This window comes from Buceros rhinoceros, unplaced genomic scaffold (assembly GCF_000710305.1).
Source record: "Buceros rhinoceros silvestris isolate BGI_N320 unplaced genomic scaffold, ASM71030v1 scaffold2619, whole genome shotgun sequence".
NCBI classification, from domain to species: domain Eukaryota; kingdom Metazoa; phylum Chordata; class Aves; order Bucerotiformes; family Bucerotidae; genus Buceros; species Buceros rhinoceros.
The window spans coordinates 25,278-40,122 of record NW_010431965.1 but is presented as its reverse complement, the minus strand read 5'-3'; the positions used below and the strand labels follow the sequence as shown (position 1 = coordinate 40,122).

At 41.9% G+C, this 14,845-nt stretch overlaps 1 protein-coding gene across 4 annotated transcripts in view; it reads left to right on the top strand.

The window, feature by feature from the left end:
• Positions 1-14,845, top strand: part of PLCB4 (phospholipase C, beta 4) — an 88,008-nt gene that overhangs the window by 50,071 nt on the left and 23,092 nt on the right. For all 4 annotated transcript variants that reach the window (XM_010143583.1, XM_010143582.1, XM_010143585.1 and 1 more), the window contains 6 exons: positions 1,658-1,862; positions 5,947-6,035; positions 6,466-6,616; positions 9,337-9,386; positions 9,508-9,573; positions 13,334-13,449. In XM_010143583.1, coding sequence (XP_010141885.1) covers positions 1,658-1,862; positions 5,947-6,035; positions 6,466-6,616; positions 9,337-9,386; positions 9,508-9,573; positions 13,334-13,449 — 677 coding nt within the window. The remainder of the gene's footprint in view (positions 1-1,657; positions 1,863-5,946; positions 6,036-6,465; positions 6,617-9,336; positions 9,387-9,507; positions 9,574-13,333; positions 13,450-14,845) is intronic.

Sequence of the window (14,845 nt, the reverse complement as noted above, 5' to 3'; positions counted from 1 at the left end):
GGCGTTCGGTCTGCCCATGGCTTGCTGGCCATATGGCCAGCATCTGCTGCTCTCAGATCTCGTGCATCAAAAGGCCCATAGACTGCAGGGTGCAGACAGCTTCAGTCTAAAAAGGGGGTTACCTGTGTATCGTGGCATGGGTACAGTGGGTGATGGCAACATTCCTCGGACTTCCTGCTCTGCTGTGCGCTGAACAATTACATGGTGGCACATTGTCGGGAATAACTCATACTGTAAGTCAGCCAAGAGATTATTTTTCTTCATCTCAGGCCCTTATCATATCAGGTTTACCACTGTAATCAAGACATACACTGAGAACCAAGCAGATGAGTGGTGTAAACACAGCAGGAACATTTCCTCTCGTTGGAGGACATGAACGCGTGAGGTACACACTGCTAAAATGTAGTAGAGAGGGAACAATAAACTTCTTAGACCCCACTCCTGCTCCCTAACAAATCCATGTCTGAGCCCATCATGTAATGAAAGATGAGCTGATCTGTGGCCTGTAGAGGGGAGATCTTACCTGCCCTGTTTGGGTTACGGTGTTCCCAGCCCTACACGGTTGCTCTCAGGTAATGTGTTTGGTGGTTGTTCTGTCATGTTTTCTTGTTTTTATTTTAATTAAAATAAAGCTTCAGTCATTCTAACCCAAGTTCTGTGTTGTCACTCTGTTGTGTAAGGGGGAGGATCGGGTGAGTGCTGGTGGTAACCTGTGCTGGCAGTTAAGTTATAATCCAGTAGAGCAGGTTTGGAGACCAAAACCATACTTTATTTAGTGCCCCCTAAATCTGAAAATGAAAGGGGCAGGGAGGAAGTCTAAGGGTAGACAGAGGTTACTTAGATCTTTGCTTTTGTCCCCTAAGCACTGCTGAGTAGAGCCAGGTAGGGGAGGAGTGGGAAGACCTTTCTCGGCAGGCTGCAGGGGAGCTGCACCTCTCAGTTAGGCTGTCTTCTCCTCACTGCTCCGTGCACGGAGGCAGCACCCTTGTTGGAGGGAAAGCAGGGGATTATTTTGCTACTGTTTTGGCCAGTCCGGATGGGGACTGACAGATACAGATAGCTGACAGCATCCACCACTCACACCATGGCCCCTGCATGTCGTGAGTACAGCACACCCACTTCTGCTGCCAGCGCGCCATTTCAGCAGCTCTGTCACCCTGTCCTGCCCTCCTGTCTGCTCGTCCCCTCTGCAGAACCCGCAGGTCAGTATAGGTCCCCATCTCCATGTGCTTGCACTCTTTCTGTTCCCCACCGCCCTTCTGGATACATCCCAAATCCCATCTTCCTGCCATAATTCTTCTGATTCCACACTCTCTGCCCTTTGCCACTGTATCTGTCATTCCCCGTGTAGGATTTACCTGCCGCCTTTTTGGTGCCACCAGTCTTGGGTAATGAAGAATAAACATGCAGAATATTTAGTTAGTGTAACTGTAAGCTGCGAGGTTTGCATGTTCTGAAGTCGACCCACTATTTAGGGTGAAAAAAAAGCTTTTCTAGGAAAGATTCGTGTTCAAGTGTGCAGTTTGCAGGGAATAACGTTATCTCACAGTGATGATGGGCTGTTTCTGCCATACAGAGTGAATGGTTCAAAGATGGGAGGCGGGGAGGGTGCTGCTCTATCAGAGTCACTGACTTTCTTCATTTTATGGCTTTCCAGGTGATTCTCCCTGATCTTGCCGTCCTGAGGATAGCAGTGTACGATGACAACAACAAGCTGATTGGTCAGAGGATCCTGCCTCTGGATGGTCTGCAGGCAGGTTACAGACACATTTCCCTCCGGAACGAGGGCAACAAGCCGCTCTCTCTTCCAACGGTTTTCTGCAACATTGTGCTTAAAACCTATGTGCCTGATGGTTTTGGAGGTGAGAGAAACCTGTATCCCAGTGGGCTGTAGGTCTTGAGTGCTGGTGTGGAAGTACTGAAGTACCGCGGTGTCAATATCCTAGCCAGAAGCAGACACACAGTGCTGGAGGGCTGGAAAGATTTCGTATTTTAAATCCTTGGAAACCCTGCATATTCAGTTAAGAAATCAGCTGTCAGACCAAGTGCCTGCCTCAGTATTAATGATAATGACATTGTCTGTTAGATGACAAAATACAGTGGAAAATAAGCTAGTACTGGTTAGGTCAATTTGATTTTTTTCTGTTAACATTTTAGGAAGATTATTACTTTGATTATTTTAATTGCTTTTTTTGCAACGTAAATATGTGTAGGGTCAACATATACTTTAGGCATATTGTTTGTCCTGATGTGGTTTTTTTTTTCAGACAAAACCACTTTTGTATCCTTGAGAATATTGGCGTTTTGTTAAAAATGGACAGCGAAATAATTTAGTATCCAAAACGTTTCTACATTTTTTCTCTCCCAATTTTGCCTGTTTGCAGTGTGGTTTAATTATTTTGGGGTTTTCAGGGAAGTCATTTTTACTGAGATCCATTTCCATGATCAGGTTGGCAGGGCCGTGGTCATTTATACTGAGCGGTGGCAAATTGCCACGCGTGGATAGGAGCGAACACCGGTGATTAATCATTACACCACTTAAATCAGCGTAATGTGTAAGTTCACCCTGAGGGTGAGCCTCTGGGAAATGTTTTCTTCACTGCAGAGGAAATCTGCTTGTACATTAGACCACGTGCAAACAATTTAAAACTGTAAAATAGAAATCCAGGCTTTAAAAAAAAGATAAAAGGACTGGCCAAGGCTTCAGTAACAGTCTTTTATAGAAAGAGTTACACATATACAGAAGGGTTTGTGGTGTTCACATGTGAAATCCTGGTTGCTGGCAAGTCAGCTGGAGTCTTGCCACAGGTCTTGGAGCACCACTGTGCCTTTATGCAGGAGGATGTTTCATCTACAGCATTTCACTTCAGGGTCTTTGTCTGCAGACAAATGTAAGGTTCTGCTTAAGCTTGAGATTCTCGAGGCAGCAGTTGAACCATGAATCCAAGAGATACATTTAAGCATGTGCTTTAATTTTTTCCTGAACTTAAGCTTTTGACAGTAAATGACTCAGTTAAAACATTTTCTAAACTGGGGACCTGCTTCTGATTTAGGATTGATATTTTTCTGAGTACTACCATACTTCTAAGAGTAGAGTTTAAACTTTGAAGCGTTTGATGTGTCTCAAGCTGCCGATTGTGCTGGTCTCATAGGGAGAAAATATTTTTGTTTTACCTTCTAAACTGCATTACACTAATTCAGAAGTGAAAGACTTGTTTTTCAAAGAGAATTTGAACACCAGTTTAGAATTTGCAAATGGTGTGCAGTTCAGTACTGGTACATCTGCCACACTGTAAGCGTGTTTACAGTTGTTTTTTCTGGTAGCAGTGCGGACGTAGAAAAACATTTCTACCCCTAAGTAACGGTGGCATTACAGTGATGCAACTAGAATGAGAGAACTGGTTGTCATAACTTACTGTCAGCGTTGGAAAATCCAGACTCCATATTAATATGAACAAACTTAATTCAATTAGTTCTCCTCTCCCTTCCCAGATAGTTTTCATGTATCTCATGTATTTTTCTCATCAATAGAGAACAGCAGCATGATGAACAAATGGGAAATAACTTTTGACACCCGGGTGGAATCATTAGTGTTCTGTTGGCATGTGTTTTTTAATTACCTGTCATCTGCAGTGAGCCTCTCGTTGTTTTGTGAGCTATCATTAGGATCTCCGTGGCTGTTTTAGCAAACCTGTGGGAAGGTATAGCTCAATTCAGTAGCTGCCTACTTTTTTTGGTTCTCTTTTTTCTAACCTGTATGAGTAAGATTTAAAAACTTGCACCAAAAGATAACTGGAATAGGTAACGCATCATAGGCTTTAAAAGATGCATGGTTTCTTTTTTCATATAACTTAGTAATTTCTTGTCATCTATTTGCATCATCTGCTCTGTTCCCAGTAAAACACAATACTGTGCAAATTAAGGGAAATGAAGTAGCATTCTCCAAAGAGAAGCTTCTGTAACAGAAGTCTGTACACAAGTAAGCATGGCTACTCAGGCTGTGATGTACTCTTGCAGTGATTTTCCCAGTTCTCTATTTAATTGCGGTTCTTCTATAAAATACTATTCCCCACCTCCACCTTACCTCACGGGGACAAAGAGAAATGTAAGCAGAGGACAAATGACAGTGTGAGGAGGAGTGGTGAGTCACATCCCCCTTGTAGAAACGCTGGGCCTTTGGTGATGTGCTTATATGGTTAGTAATACAATTTACAAAGGTCTTGCTCTCACAGACGTGTTAGTCATTTCTTCCTTGAAGCTCGTGATAATGAGGTTCCATTTTCAAATGACGCATCATGTTAGCAGGGTAGTCCTGGATTTTCACTGAAGAGTGAGTGCCAAGGACAAAAAGACATGCTTACGAAGTTAGGGAAAGGGGAACCAGTGCTGAGCTACGTTGTTATGGCTGAAAATAAAGACTACTTTTTTTTTTGGTATATGAAATAGGTTTCAGACGACATCACTGGGTCAGAACAATTATTGGAGACAGCCTGTGTGCATAGATCCACAGAGCTGTCATGGACATGTACGTGCTGGAATGTACGTGCTCTTTTTGCTTGAGAATGCATCTGGTGACTTCAGAGTGATGTTCATAAAACAACTTGGGTTGGAAGGGGGATGATTTAGTCCAGCCCCTAGTTTTGCACAAGAAGGGTAGCAAGTTTCTTTCCAAAGCTTTTGCTAGTTTGGATGTTTTTACAGACCTGGTCAGTGGACCAGGTGATCTGTCTCACATCATCATGCACTCACTTGGAAAATGTCTGAAGAGATGACATGAAGTGTGGGCGAAATTCAGATGATGATGAAAACTGTGAGTGTCAGAACTGTCGTTGCAGAAGTAATGGCCTATTATGCTGGTGAGACCATCTAGAATATACGGGCACAAAAGCATTTGTCTTTTGCTTGAAGCAGCCAAAAATTGGGCTTTGCAGCATCTGGCAAAGAAACAGCTTCCGTGGACTGTCCATGGTCCTCCTCAGGCTCGTGACAAGGCAATGTTCCTTCTCTGACAAGGAAGGCCTATTAACTGAGACCAGTGACCCTTTGCTCCACAATACTGAAGTTGGAGTTTCAGAGGGATCATCAAAACAGATCACCACTGTGGTCTCTGAATGGATTATTATTGTAGGTGCTAAATCAGTTCAATTTGTAAAATCGTTTCTTGCTCCGAGGGCCTCCTTTGCCGTTTGTGAATTTGTTGACTGTTGAAATTAAGCACAGAAAGGGGTAACTCGATATGCAGGTAAAGATTCATGTGTCCATCTTCCTGTAAACCTATGCTTGCACATTTATTGCTGCATATGGAAAACAGATTAAATGATCCGTACAGTATGCGGTGCTGGGTAGTGCTCAGATACCGCTAGTGGTACTGTGTCACGTCCAAGACTCAAGTATTGGTCACTGTGGTTCATAAAAAAGCTGTTTCACAGCCTGTCACGTTCCAGCCATGGAGCTTCACAAAGGTGAGTGAGACCAGATTTCGCTGAGAGCTTTAATCACCCATCTGAAACTGCTATTTAGCTGTAACAGCATTTTCTACAGTTCCCTGCAGTGCCAAGGCAGTCAGCAGGCCCTCGATTAACCAAGAGGAAAAGTTGTGAGTGCTTTGTGGCTCAGGAGATCCCATTCTAGACTCAAATTCTAGTGTCCTCAACTGGGAGTAAGTTAGGGTAGCTTAGGTCTGATGGAGTCTGCGTGTTTTTCCCAAATAAGGTACCTGGATTAATAGCACCCCCTTGGTGCTCTGTAAACTGGTTCATGTTCTTAATGTGTTCAAGCCCTGTGGTGATGAGCGCTTTCAGTCCTGCCAAGTTCACCATGGAAAGTTGGACTGTGGTTGCAAGCTATGGCTCGTAACAGCAGGGGTAGAATAAAGCTCTTGTGAAAGATTAATTTCCAAATGCCTCTGAAGATCATTAAAAGTTGGGTTTCCCTTTTTTCTTACAGATATTGTGGATGCTTTATCAGATCCAAAGAAATTCTTGTCTATCACAGAAAAAAGAGCAGACCAAATGAGAGCTATGGGTATTGAAACCGTAAGTAGAACTTAATGACAAGCGCAGCCCGTTTCTGTTCATGCTCTGTTCTTTTTTTTAAAGTGAACTGGTCCTTCTCCAGTTGATGCCCATTACCTTATCATTTCTCATTTTCAAATGTAAGTCTCTTTGTCCTGCTTTGAAATACATTGTGTTAGTTAACAGGTACTGAAACACCATTCTCTAACTTCTCAGGGATCATACTAACACATCCCTTAGAAGCAGAAATTTTAAGGAATGAAGAAGGAGCCCTGGTTTAGTAGTAGCCATTTAAAATAGGGTGCGAACACTTCACCGAGTACAGAGTCATTTGAAAGTGTGTTGCAATTTTCTTAACCATGTTTAAGCAAGTTCAGAAATTTCCTATACCCCAACTTCTTATACTATGGGTAAAAGGACAATTAATCTGTTATGTGAATGTTTCTTTCAGAGTGATATAGCTGATGTACCAAATGACACTTCAAAGAATGACAGGAAAGGGAAAGCCAACAATGCCAAAGCCAACGTAACGCCTCAGAGTAGCTCGGAACTTCGACCGAGTACCACCGCAGGCTTTGGATCTGGGACCGACGCTAAGAAAGGTAGATCAAAGTCACTGCCATTCCCTCGGTTCTGAAGTGATTCAGAAAGTCACATTACTCAGTTTTTGCTTTGCAATTCTGTTCATTCTTGCCCTTTTAGAAGGTAACTTCTGCCTTTGAGAGTCCTCTTTGTCCAATTGCAAGTAAATTTTGTAGGTGACTAAAACGGCTGTATAAAGACAATACATCTTCAGTTTCCTAAGTGACCTCTTCGTGTGGCTGTGTGCCTGCTGCCAGTAGTAGTAACCTGCGGGACTCTGGGAGTACTTTACTGAAGATCTGCTGGGGAAACGCCAGTAGAAATTACTCGCTTCTGGTATATTCCACAGAAACTCTTCTGCTTTTTTTTCTCCCTCCACAGATCCCTTGGCAGAGTTGCAGATTTAAGTAATTAAAGGTGTTTAGAATTCATTGGATTCTGTAGAGATTTCCCAACAGTTAGAAAGGTTTTCAATGCGTGGTTTTACACCGAACAGTGATTATGGAAATGGCATGTTTATTGCAAAAAATATCCATATTAAATGTGCTAATTTATAAGTGAATAAGTATTTTTTCCTCACTATTCACCGTTCACTCTACAAAACCATCTTACAGAGTCGAATAGGATTATTTGTTTCTCATGTATCATCACAGGTGATGAAGATTAAGTGAGAAAACAAATTCCTACAACTGAACAAAAGACAATAAATATTTCTGTTAATGGGCCACAAGAACTAGAGTCTGGTTCACTCTCTTTCATCCACCTTGGCCCTGAGGGATTGATCAGAGGGAAAAGGAGCACTGACTGCTCTTGTCCTTAAACTTGAGCAGACATGCCTGGATGCACACATGTTGAGAAACAAGATGCCATTTCTCTGGAGCCACTTTTTGGCAATAGAACAGGTTGTCTCTGAACTCAGTCGAAGTTATGCTCTGGTGTAAACCCCAGATTATTTTATCTGATTAAGTGTTTTCGTATTTCGTGTATCATCACCGAGATGCACAAATATTAGTTTTATCATATGTGAACTAAGCATGAAATTTCCTGACGTTGGCACCTAATTCCTGGTTGAACTGGTGAACAAAGTAAATGGGTCCGTGCCTTAAAATAAAGTCCTGAGGAAGTTTGTCTAGAACACAGCACACCTGATGCAGCTCTGGTCTGAAACTGAGATTTCAGTCCTTCAGCCTTCATGTCTGCAACCATTTTTATCCATATTCTCTCAGACTAAATCAGAGATGTTCATTTATATAGCCCGTGTCAGGATCCTTATTTTACTTATTACTTATCCCATATAAGGATCCTTATTTTGTATATATGTATCTCTGTGACCTTCTAAGATCTGAATAATTCTGCCATCGTTACACTCTGCAACTCACCTTCCAATTAGAGATTATGTGTCTGGCCAGGCAGGGTGTGTGGGGAAGGCTTTCAAATGCACAAGAATGTTGGGAGGGGGGTTTTGTCCTCTGGCTTTTGGTAATAGTGAAGTGATTTGTGTTTTTGAAAACTCCAGCCTCTGTCTGTGCCTAAATCTGTTCCATACTCATTTACTGGACTAACGTTAACACCATGTAATTGAGCAGAATCTTATGCTTGTAAGAAAATAAAAAATTGCTGTTCCCTAAGGAGATTGCCTACTTTCCCCCCTTTTTCTTTTACAGCAACTGAATGTTTTCCAGTTAAATTCACCTTAGAAGACATAAAGTCCTTTTCAAGGCAGAGGAGATCTTACAGTCCACAGACACTATTACAAAGAGCAGTTAACTAAACACATTTGCAGTGTATTTATGTACAGGCAAACATTTTTGTGTAAAAACTCAGAAAAAACCTACACCTCAACTCTCATGGCATTGCCTTGACATTTTTATTAATGATTGCATGTGGGACGTGTTTTGTGGTTTTAAAAAAAATCACAATATGTCATAAAAGGTTTATTAAAGCACAAATGTGAAATGAGATTGGGTTTTCTCTGTGTTGCAGTTAACGTGATCAAAACATGTTTTCATCTAAATAGTACTGCTAGGGTTGTGTGACAGATTTGCTTGTTGTATTGAATTTTCATTAGAGTTTTCACTTCTTACGGTTTTGTGTTTCTCCTCCATTTTTCTCTCTCCTTTAGTCTTGGAGGTTACTGTTGCTCCTTTTCTCATAGCTTGGTATTAGCCAAAATGCAGTTTTTACCCCCATTAACATACAGGCTGCAGGTAGTTTTTCACTCCTACAATGTTTGTGGTTTAAATTGAGGAGGAGGAGGATACCTAACCTCAGTTAACCCTTTATGTAGTCACATAGAACCGTACCCGAGAAGCCTCACCTCTGAAACAAGTGGCGCCAGAGCAGTCTCCAGCTATGGGCCAAAATTCTGAAGTTTGCGTGGTTCAGTTTTAATGTACATAAATGGTTTGCTGTGTTTTCCGAAAAGGAGCTTCCCCAATTCTTAGGTTGCTGGGTTTTTCAGTCCGGAACTGTAAGAGATTAAAATACACTCATGGAATCACTTCTTTTTTCACAAGGCAGTTGATTGAGCAGTGCATTTGAGAAAGAAATTAACTCTACCACAACTATATCTTGATGAATAATTTTCTTATTAACCTGCAATTATTTTTTTTTAATGTGGTGAAAAACATGAATTGATTGCCACCTTGAATGTTGGTTTCAGTGGTAAAACTCAAATTTAAAATACGAGGTACTCTAGCATGTATGAAGTTTCCAATAATCTGTATCAATACCTTCCCAGGTATAGACCTTATTCCTCAAGTGAAGATAGAAGATTTAAAGCAAATGAAGGTAAGTGTGGACACAAGCTTTTCCAGATGTGTTCCTAATTACTTGTTTTAAGTTGCCAGGATTTTATCTGGTTGAAGTCACTATGACCACAGAAGAATTGATCCACCTTCTCTTTTTGTAGGCTTATATAAAGCATTTAAAGAAACAGCAGAAAGAGCTGAATGCCTTAAAGAAGAAACATGCGAAGGTAAGGTCATTAAGAGCTCTCAGAACACCACACTCTAATTGAAAAAAGTGGCAGCGCTCACTAGCACAGACAGCTCCTAATTAAACTGTAGGGCAGGACTAGGAACGGCAGTTGGACCTCTGAGAAAGGCGTGTGTGTTTAAAATGTACTGAAATATGCTCCAGTGAGCAAATTTTTGCTTTAGAAACACTTTGCATGTCTTGCTGAGTTTCAGTGCACGTTTGTTTGACCCATGTAGGCATCCAAAGCTCACCTTTCTCAGGAAATGGCTTTATCTAGCTCCCTCTTGCACAACCTATTGACAGGCAGCTTGGAAAAAAAGTAATGATGTGAGAGGCTGCTGCATCGAAGACAGGCACTGGAGGAACTACAAATTGGCCAAAGAGAACTGGAATGTGTCACTGAAAAATGAAATGTCCTGTTCCTCCTCACTTACCTCTGTGTTAACCACTTAATAGTCAGCTTTTTGCTTTGTATGGTTGGCAGTGATGTCCCGTATTCGTACAACACTTACAAGTACATTGTGCATTAGAAAATCACAGCCACTTTTCTCCTGCCCTTTGTCATTAGAACACCATTACTCTTGTAACAGAAAAAGGCAGAACGAGTGAAGAATGTGTCTCAAGTTCGGAATTTTCACAGTACATACTGATCCATTCTGGGACAGTTACTCCCTGGCTCTCTCTGATTGCAGATTTCATTGTGGATCTGATGTAACGTAGTTGCCTGGGCGTTTTTAATATCCTTCCTTGTGTTTATTTTCATGACTGTTGTTTGAACGTGGGACTGTATGTCTGTATGATGAAGAAATTACTTTCAATAATTGTTACTTTTGTGTGGCTGTTAGTATTTTTAAAAGTGTAAGAAAATGAAGTAGTTATATTTCAGATTCCTTCCTGGCTCTATGCAGGAGGGAAATGAGGGATCTCTCCTATTTAGTGTTACGTGCAAAGCCCATGTTCAACCAAAAGTGTCTGTCATTCATGCTTCCGGCCATGGACAGTTTCTAGACCTTCGTAGGACTAATCTTTTAGGGGGCTTCTTAATTCTAAACACTACTTTCTCATTCATCGGACAACATCCTGCAGTTTGCTGTACCATAGTTACATAGAAAACAGCCATGCTGGGTGCTCGGTGTCCCTGACCTGTGTGACCCACAGTAGCGTAAGGTTATCTTAGCCAGGATGGCGCTCGCTAATGTTAAAAAAAAAAAATTGATCCATCTGTTCAGGCTTGCACTTGCCTCCTCTAGTCTGAGGAAAAAATTGCCAGCCACAATCTGAGAAGGCTCAGGCTGGCTTTCAGCATCAGCTCAAGCACAGCTATTTTGGGCCTGAGCCAGCCTGTGTCCTGCTGCTCTGAAGTACAAGTGCACGTCTGCCCTGACAAGAAAGTGCCTGTCTGGAGTGTGTCTTGCTAACAGCTCCAGTAAGGGCAACTTCTTGAATTTGGAGAGGAGGATCTGAGCAGGAAAGTGTGGCCGTATTAGCTCGCAGATGATCGTAGGGAAGTGTTGGGTGTACTCATCACTGGTTTTAATGCAATTTATCAGCTGGGGGGGGAGCAGCAGAGCTATGCAGTTAATTATCCATGACGAGCTTGAGGAAGCCTGTATGTTAATAAGACTGAACCTAAAAGTTCTGGAAATAGGTTCACTCCCATTTAACCACAGACGCTCCAGAGATCTGGAGGAATAAGTAAACAGAAGGGAATTGTTCGTGCAGTTTAAAGAAAGAGAAGCCTGATGCTCTTCCATGTAAAGTTGGCCTTGGAAAATGCATTATGGAAGAGAATGCAAGTGTGGGCGAGAGAGCAGGTTGAGAGGAAGGAGCTCTGATCGAAGTGGTAGCCCTGGGCAGAGCTGGCTAAGGAAGACGACAGCGATGAGGGTCCCTTTTACTGACAGCATCCACTCAGTGCAGAGAAGTGTTAGCAGCTCCCCTGAACCACTGGCTGGTGGAGGTTGGTTGCTCTGTGTGAAAACACGTCAGTCTCTGATTCATCAGAGTGTAGGACTGTTACAGGCCTGTCTCTTTAGGGACAGGGGTAACAGTTTGTATCAGAGGAACTTACACCCTCCTCCCTTCAATAGACTGAATTGCGTCTGCTCTTCGTGTCTGGCACGTGGAGAGTGTTAGTGACCCATCTTCCTCTTCCAGCTCTGTTTCTGTTGTGCACAAACAAACGCGTGTTCCATGACCTGGATGGGAAGGAGGACGAGGGAAGGGAGTGAGGGGAATATGGCCCACAGTATGGAGGCGAGTCAGCAAAAGATGCCAGTGGGTTTGCGATAAAAGAGAGAAGGCTGAAATGGTGGTTGTCATCAGGGAAAAGCTCTACATGATGTGCTCTCTGAGATTACGGAGGAGTGTCACACGAGTGGGAGGTGTCTCGTCCTTTGCAGTGTTTGTGCTTAGTCTCTTACAGCAAGAATTGTATTGTTCTGCTCGTCTAGGGGAGAGTGGGTGGTTTGAGGGATGCTCTCAGTCACTTCGCCTGTACCTGGCTGGTGCTGTCATGCTTATGTCATTCTTTTCACTGTCCGTATTTTTTCCTACCTGGTTAGTCAGTGTAATACTCCCTGGTGAAGCCAGCGTGTTTCAGTAGTGATGGAGACTATTTGTTTCCCTTAAAATCCTCCACAGAATAGAAAATTCAATTCTCTGCTCTAAATACAAAATTTGGAAGCTGTGCGCGTTCCCCAGGGGAGTGCTTGGCAGATGTTGGCGTGCCTGGGGCTGGATTTTTAAAAGCATCACAACATTTGTATTAATGTTTTGGTGAAAGTGAATGTAAAAGGCTTTAATTAGTTTTTTTAGAGGAAAAAAAAAGCAGTGATAAGGCAATCACAGGTGTATAGAAAATAATTACAAAGAGCAGTAGTAGAGCGAGGGTAGAATAAATGCAGAATGAGCTATAAAACAAAACAGAGACAGAGTTCTGGAAGAGGCCATATTAATTAATGCAAGGCTTTTTGTCACGGTTAGATAAAATGTGAAACAATTGGATATTAATAAAATCACGTAAATTAACGAACAACACTTTTTTCTGTTGTAATGTAAATTCAATATTGAGTGCTTTCTGCAGTAGTTGAATATTTGCATCATTACGAGCAGTTATTCTGATAAAGGAGAATACAAAATCAAGTTCAGTAATGAAGTCTATGTGTAAGCACTAAGTGTCTTGTTTCTGGTACAGTCTTGTACTGTACCGGGTGGAATTTGTTAACGATAAGGTTGCTGCTGTCATTAGGAGTCACGGGCCAGATCTACAAAATATCACTTGTTAATGATTTGATTTTTAGCTGATATTTGGGCTTGGATCTACTTGATTAGCAGTGGTCATGGTGCCAGCACTGTATTCGGTATGAGATACGTAGGGGACCAGGGGGCACCTGGGCTGAGTTTTGTTGCTCTCTGTATTCAGAAATGTTGAATGATGAGACCTGAGCTTGTACATCTGACATTTTACATTGCACTTAAATGGACATTTATTCAAAAAGATGAAGTTTTTTCCCATCTTTCTTTTGTCTTAAGGTACATCCTATTTTTAAGGTCCCCTACGAATCTTTATTTTTCAAACAAAGAAGAAATGTTCTACTGCTTATAATGGAATATCTGGAACCTTTAATACGGGATGGCTAAACCAGATCAAATTCCATTGCCGAAGTTATCTGTTCGCATACTGATATTTTTACACCGTAAGAAAACTAAACATTAAAAATCCAGCAACCTAATTGCAAGGTCCTGCTGTTTTCCAGGAGCACAGCGCTATGCAGAAGTTGCACTGCACACAAATTGACAAAATAGTGGCACAATATGATAAAGAAAAGGGATCATACGAGAAGATGTTAGAGAAGGCTGTCAAGAAGAAGGGGTAAGATACTTTAAGTGTTTTTTTGGTTTTTCCTTAAAATAGATTTTATGCTTTTGTGGTCTGGAATAAAACATTCATAAAAAGGATTCACATTCATTCAGGTGAATGAATTGCAGCTTGACCCAGCAGTTACATCGATCCCAGTATGAGCTGCCTGAAGGCTCTAGCAGTGGGCCGTAAATGTTGTATGGACTTTGTCTTTCTCTAGCCTTCTACTATCAGAGTTTTAAAAGTAAAAGTGGAGGAGTTGCCTTAAATGTTTATTTCTGTGGTCTGGTGTCGCCGCATTCCCCGAGTTACATCGCTGTTGTGTTCAGTGAGAGCAAACTAAGGCCCTCAGTAGCTCTAATGACCAGAAAGTAGCAGTGATTTCATTTTGGGGAGAAAGCTGGCTTCTAAGTCCTGAATGTTTCAGAGTAATAGGGCTTTAATGTGCTGTCAAGTCAAAGGTTCTTTTTAACAGAAGAACCTTCAGATCCTCATCTGGGATAAATCACTATCACGCCTTTGACCTGAGTGAAGCTGTTTTGGTTTGGACGTTATCTGTGTGAATCACTTAATTGTCCCTGACCAATTCTTGGAAGATACTGGTGATTTCAGTAAAATGTCCCCCTTGCAGTCCCAGCTGGGCTTATGTAGCAGGACCTGCTGTTGCCTTGCTGCTCTCGTGTAATCTGGCAGCAGTGCCTCCTCTCCATCTTTCACCCCGTGACTGGCGTTTCACTGAGACAGCAGTTTCTACCATAATACTGTGACCCAAAGCAGGAATTACTTTATTTAGTTCCGTATCAAGCTATGCTAACAATGAGCCTTAACTTCATATTGTTGTCATCTGGCAACAACTGGCAAACAACTCGCTCGCTGAGTGCTGAACACAGATGTCTCTTTGGCACTGGGTTCTTCCACAAATACTTGCTGGTTTATAAATGGTTCGGAATGGCTGTGTTTTTTGAGTGTGCATGTTACAAACTTGCAGTGGAGCAGGAATACAACTGTCAGAAGTAAACAAAGTAAGAAGGGTTCTTCTCACTAAATTATTAAAAGCCCCCAAAGTCTTTGAAAAGCTCATGTTGGGTTTTTTTGTGCAAGAGAGGAGAGCTGTAAGCACCTGAATATTTTTAATCCAAGTAGTTCCTTCCAGAAAATTACTACTACTCCAAACAGAGAGGGAACAACTACACGGCTAATTGATTTAATGTGGCTTTGATTCAATTTCCATTGAGTATAGCAGAGCAGAAGGTTATTGATATAGCTGGATTTATAATTACGGTCAGGGTGTTTACTACAGTGGCAGTGAACTAAGCCCTGGACGATGCACCGTAATTATCTTGAAGGGAGAAAGGCTTCCCTGTGCTCTGGTATTTAGAGAATCTCAAATCAGAAGAGTCATGAATCA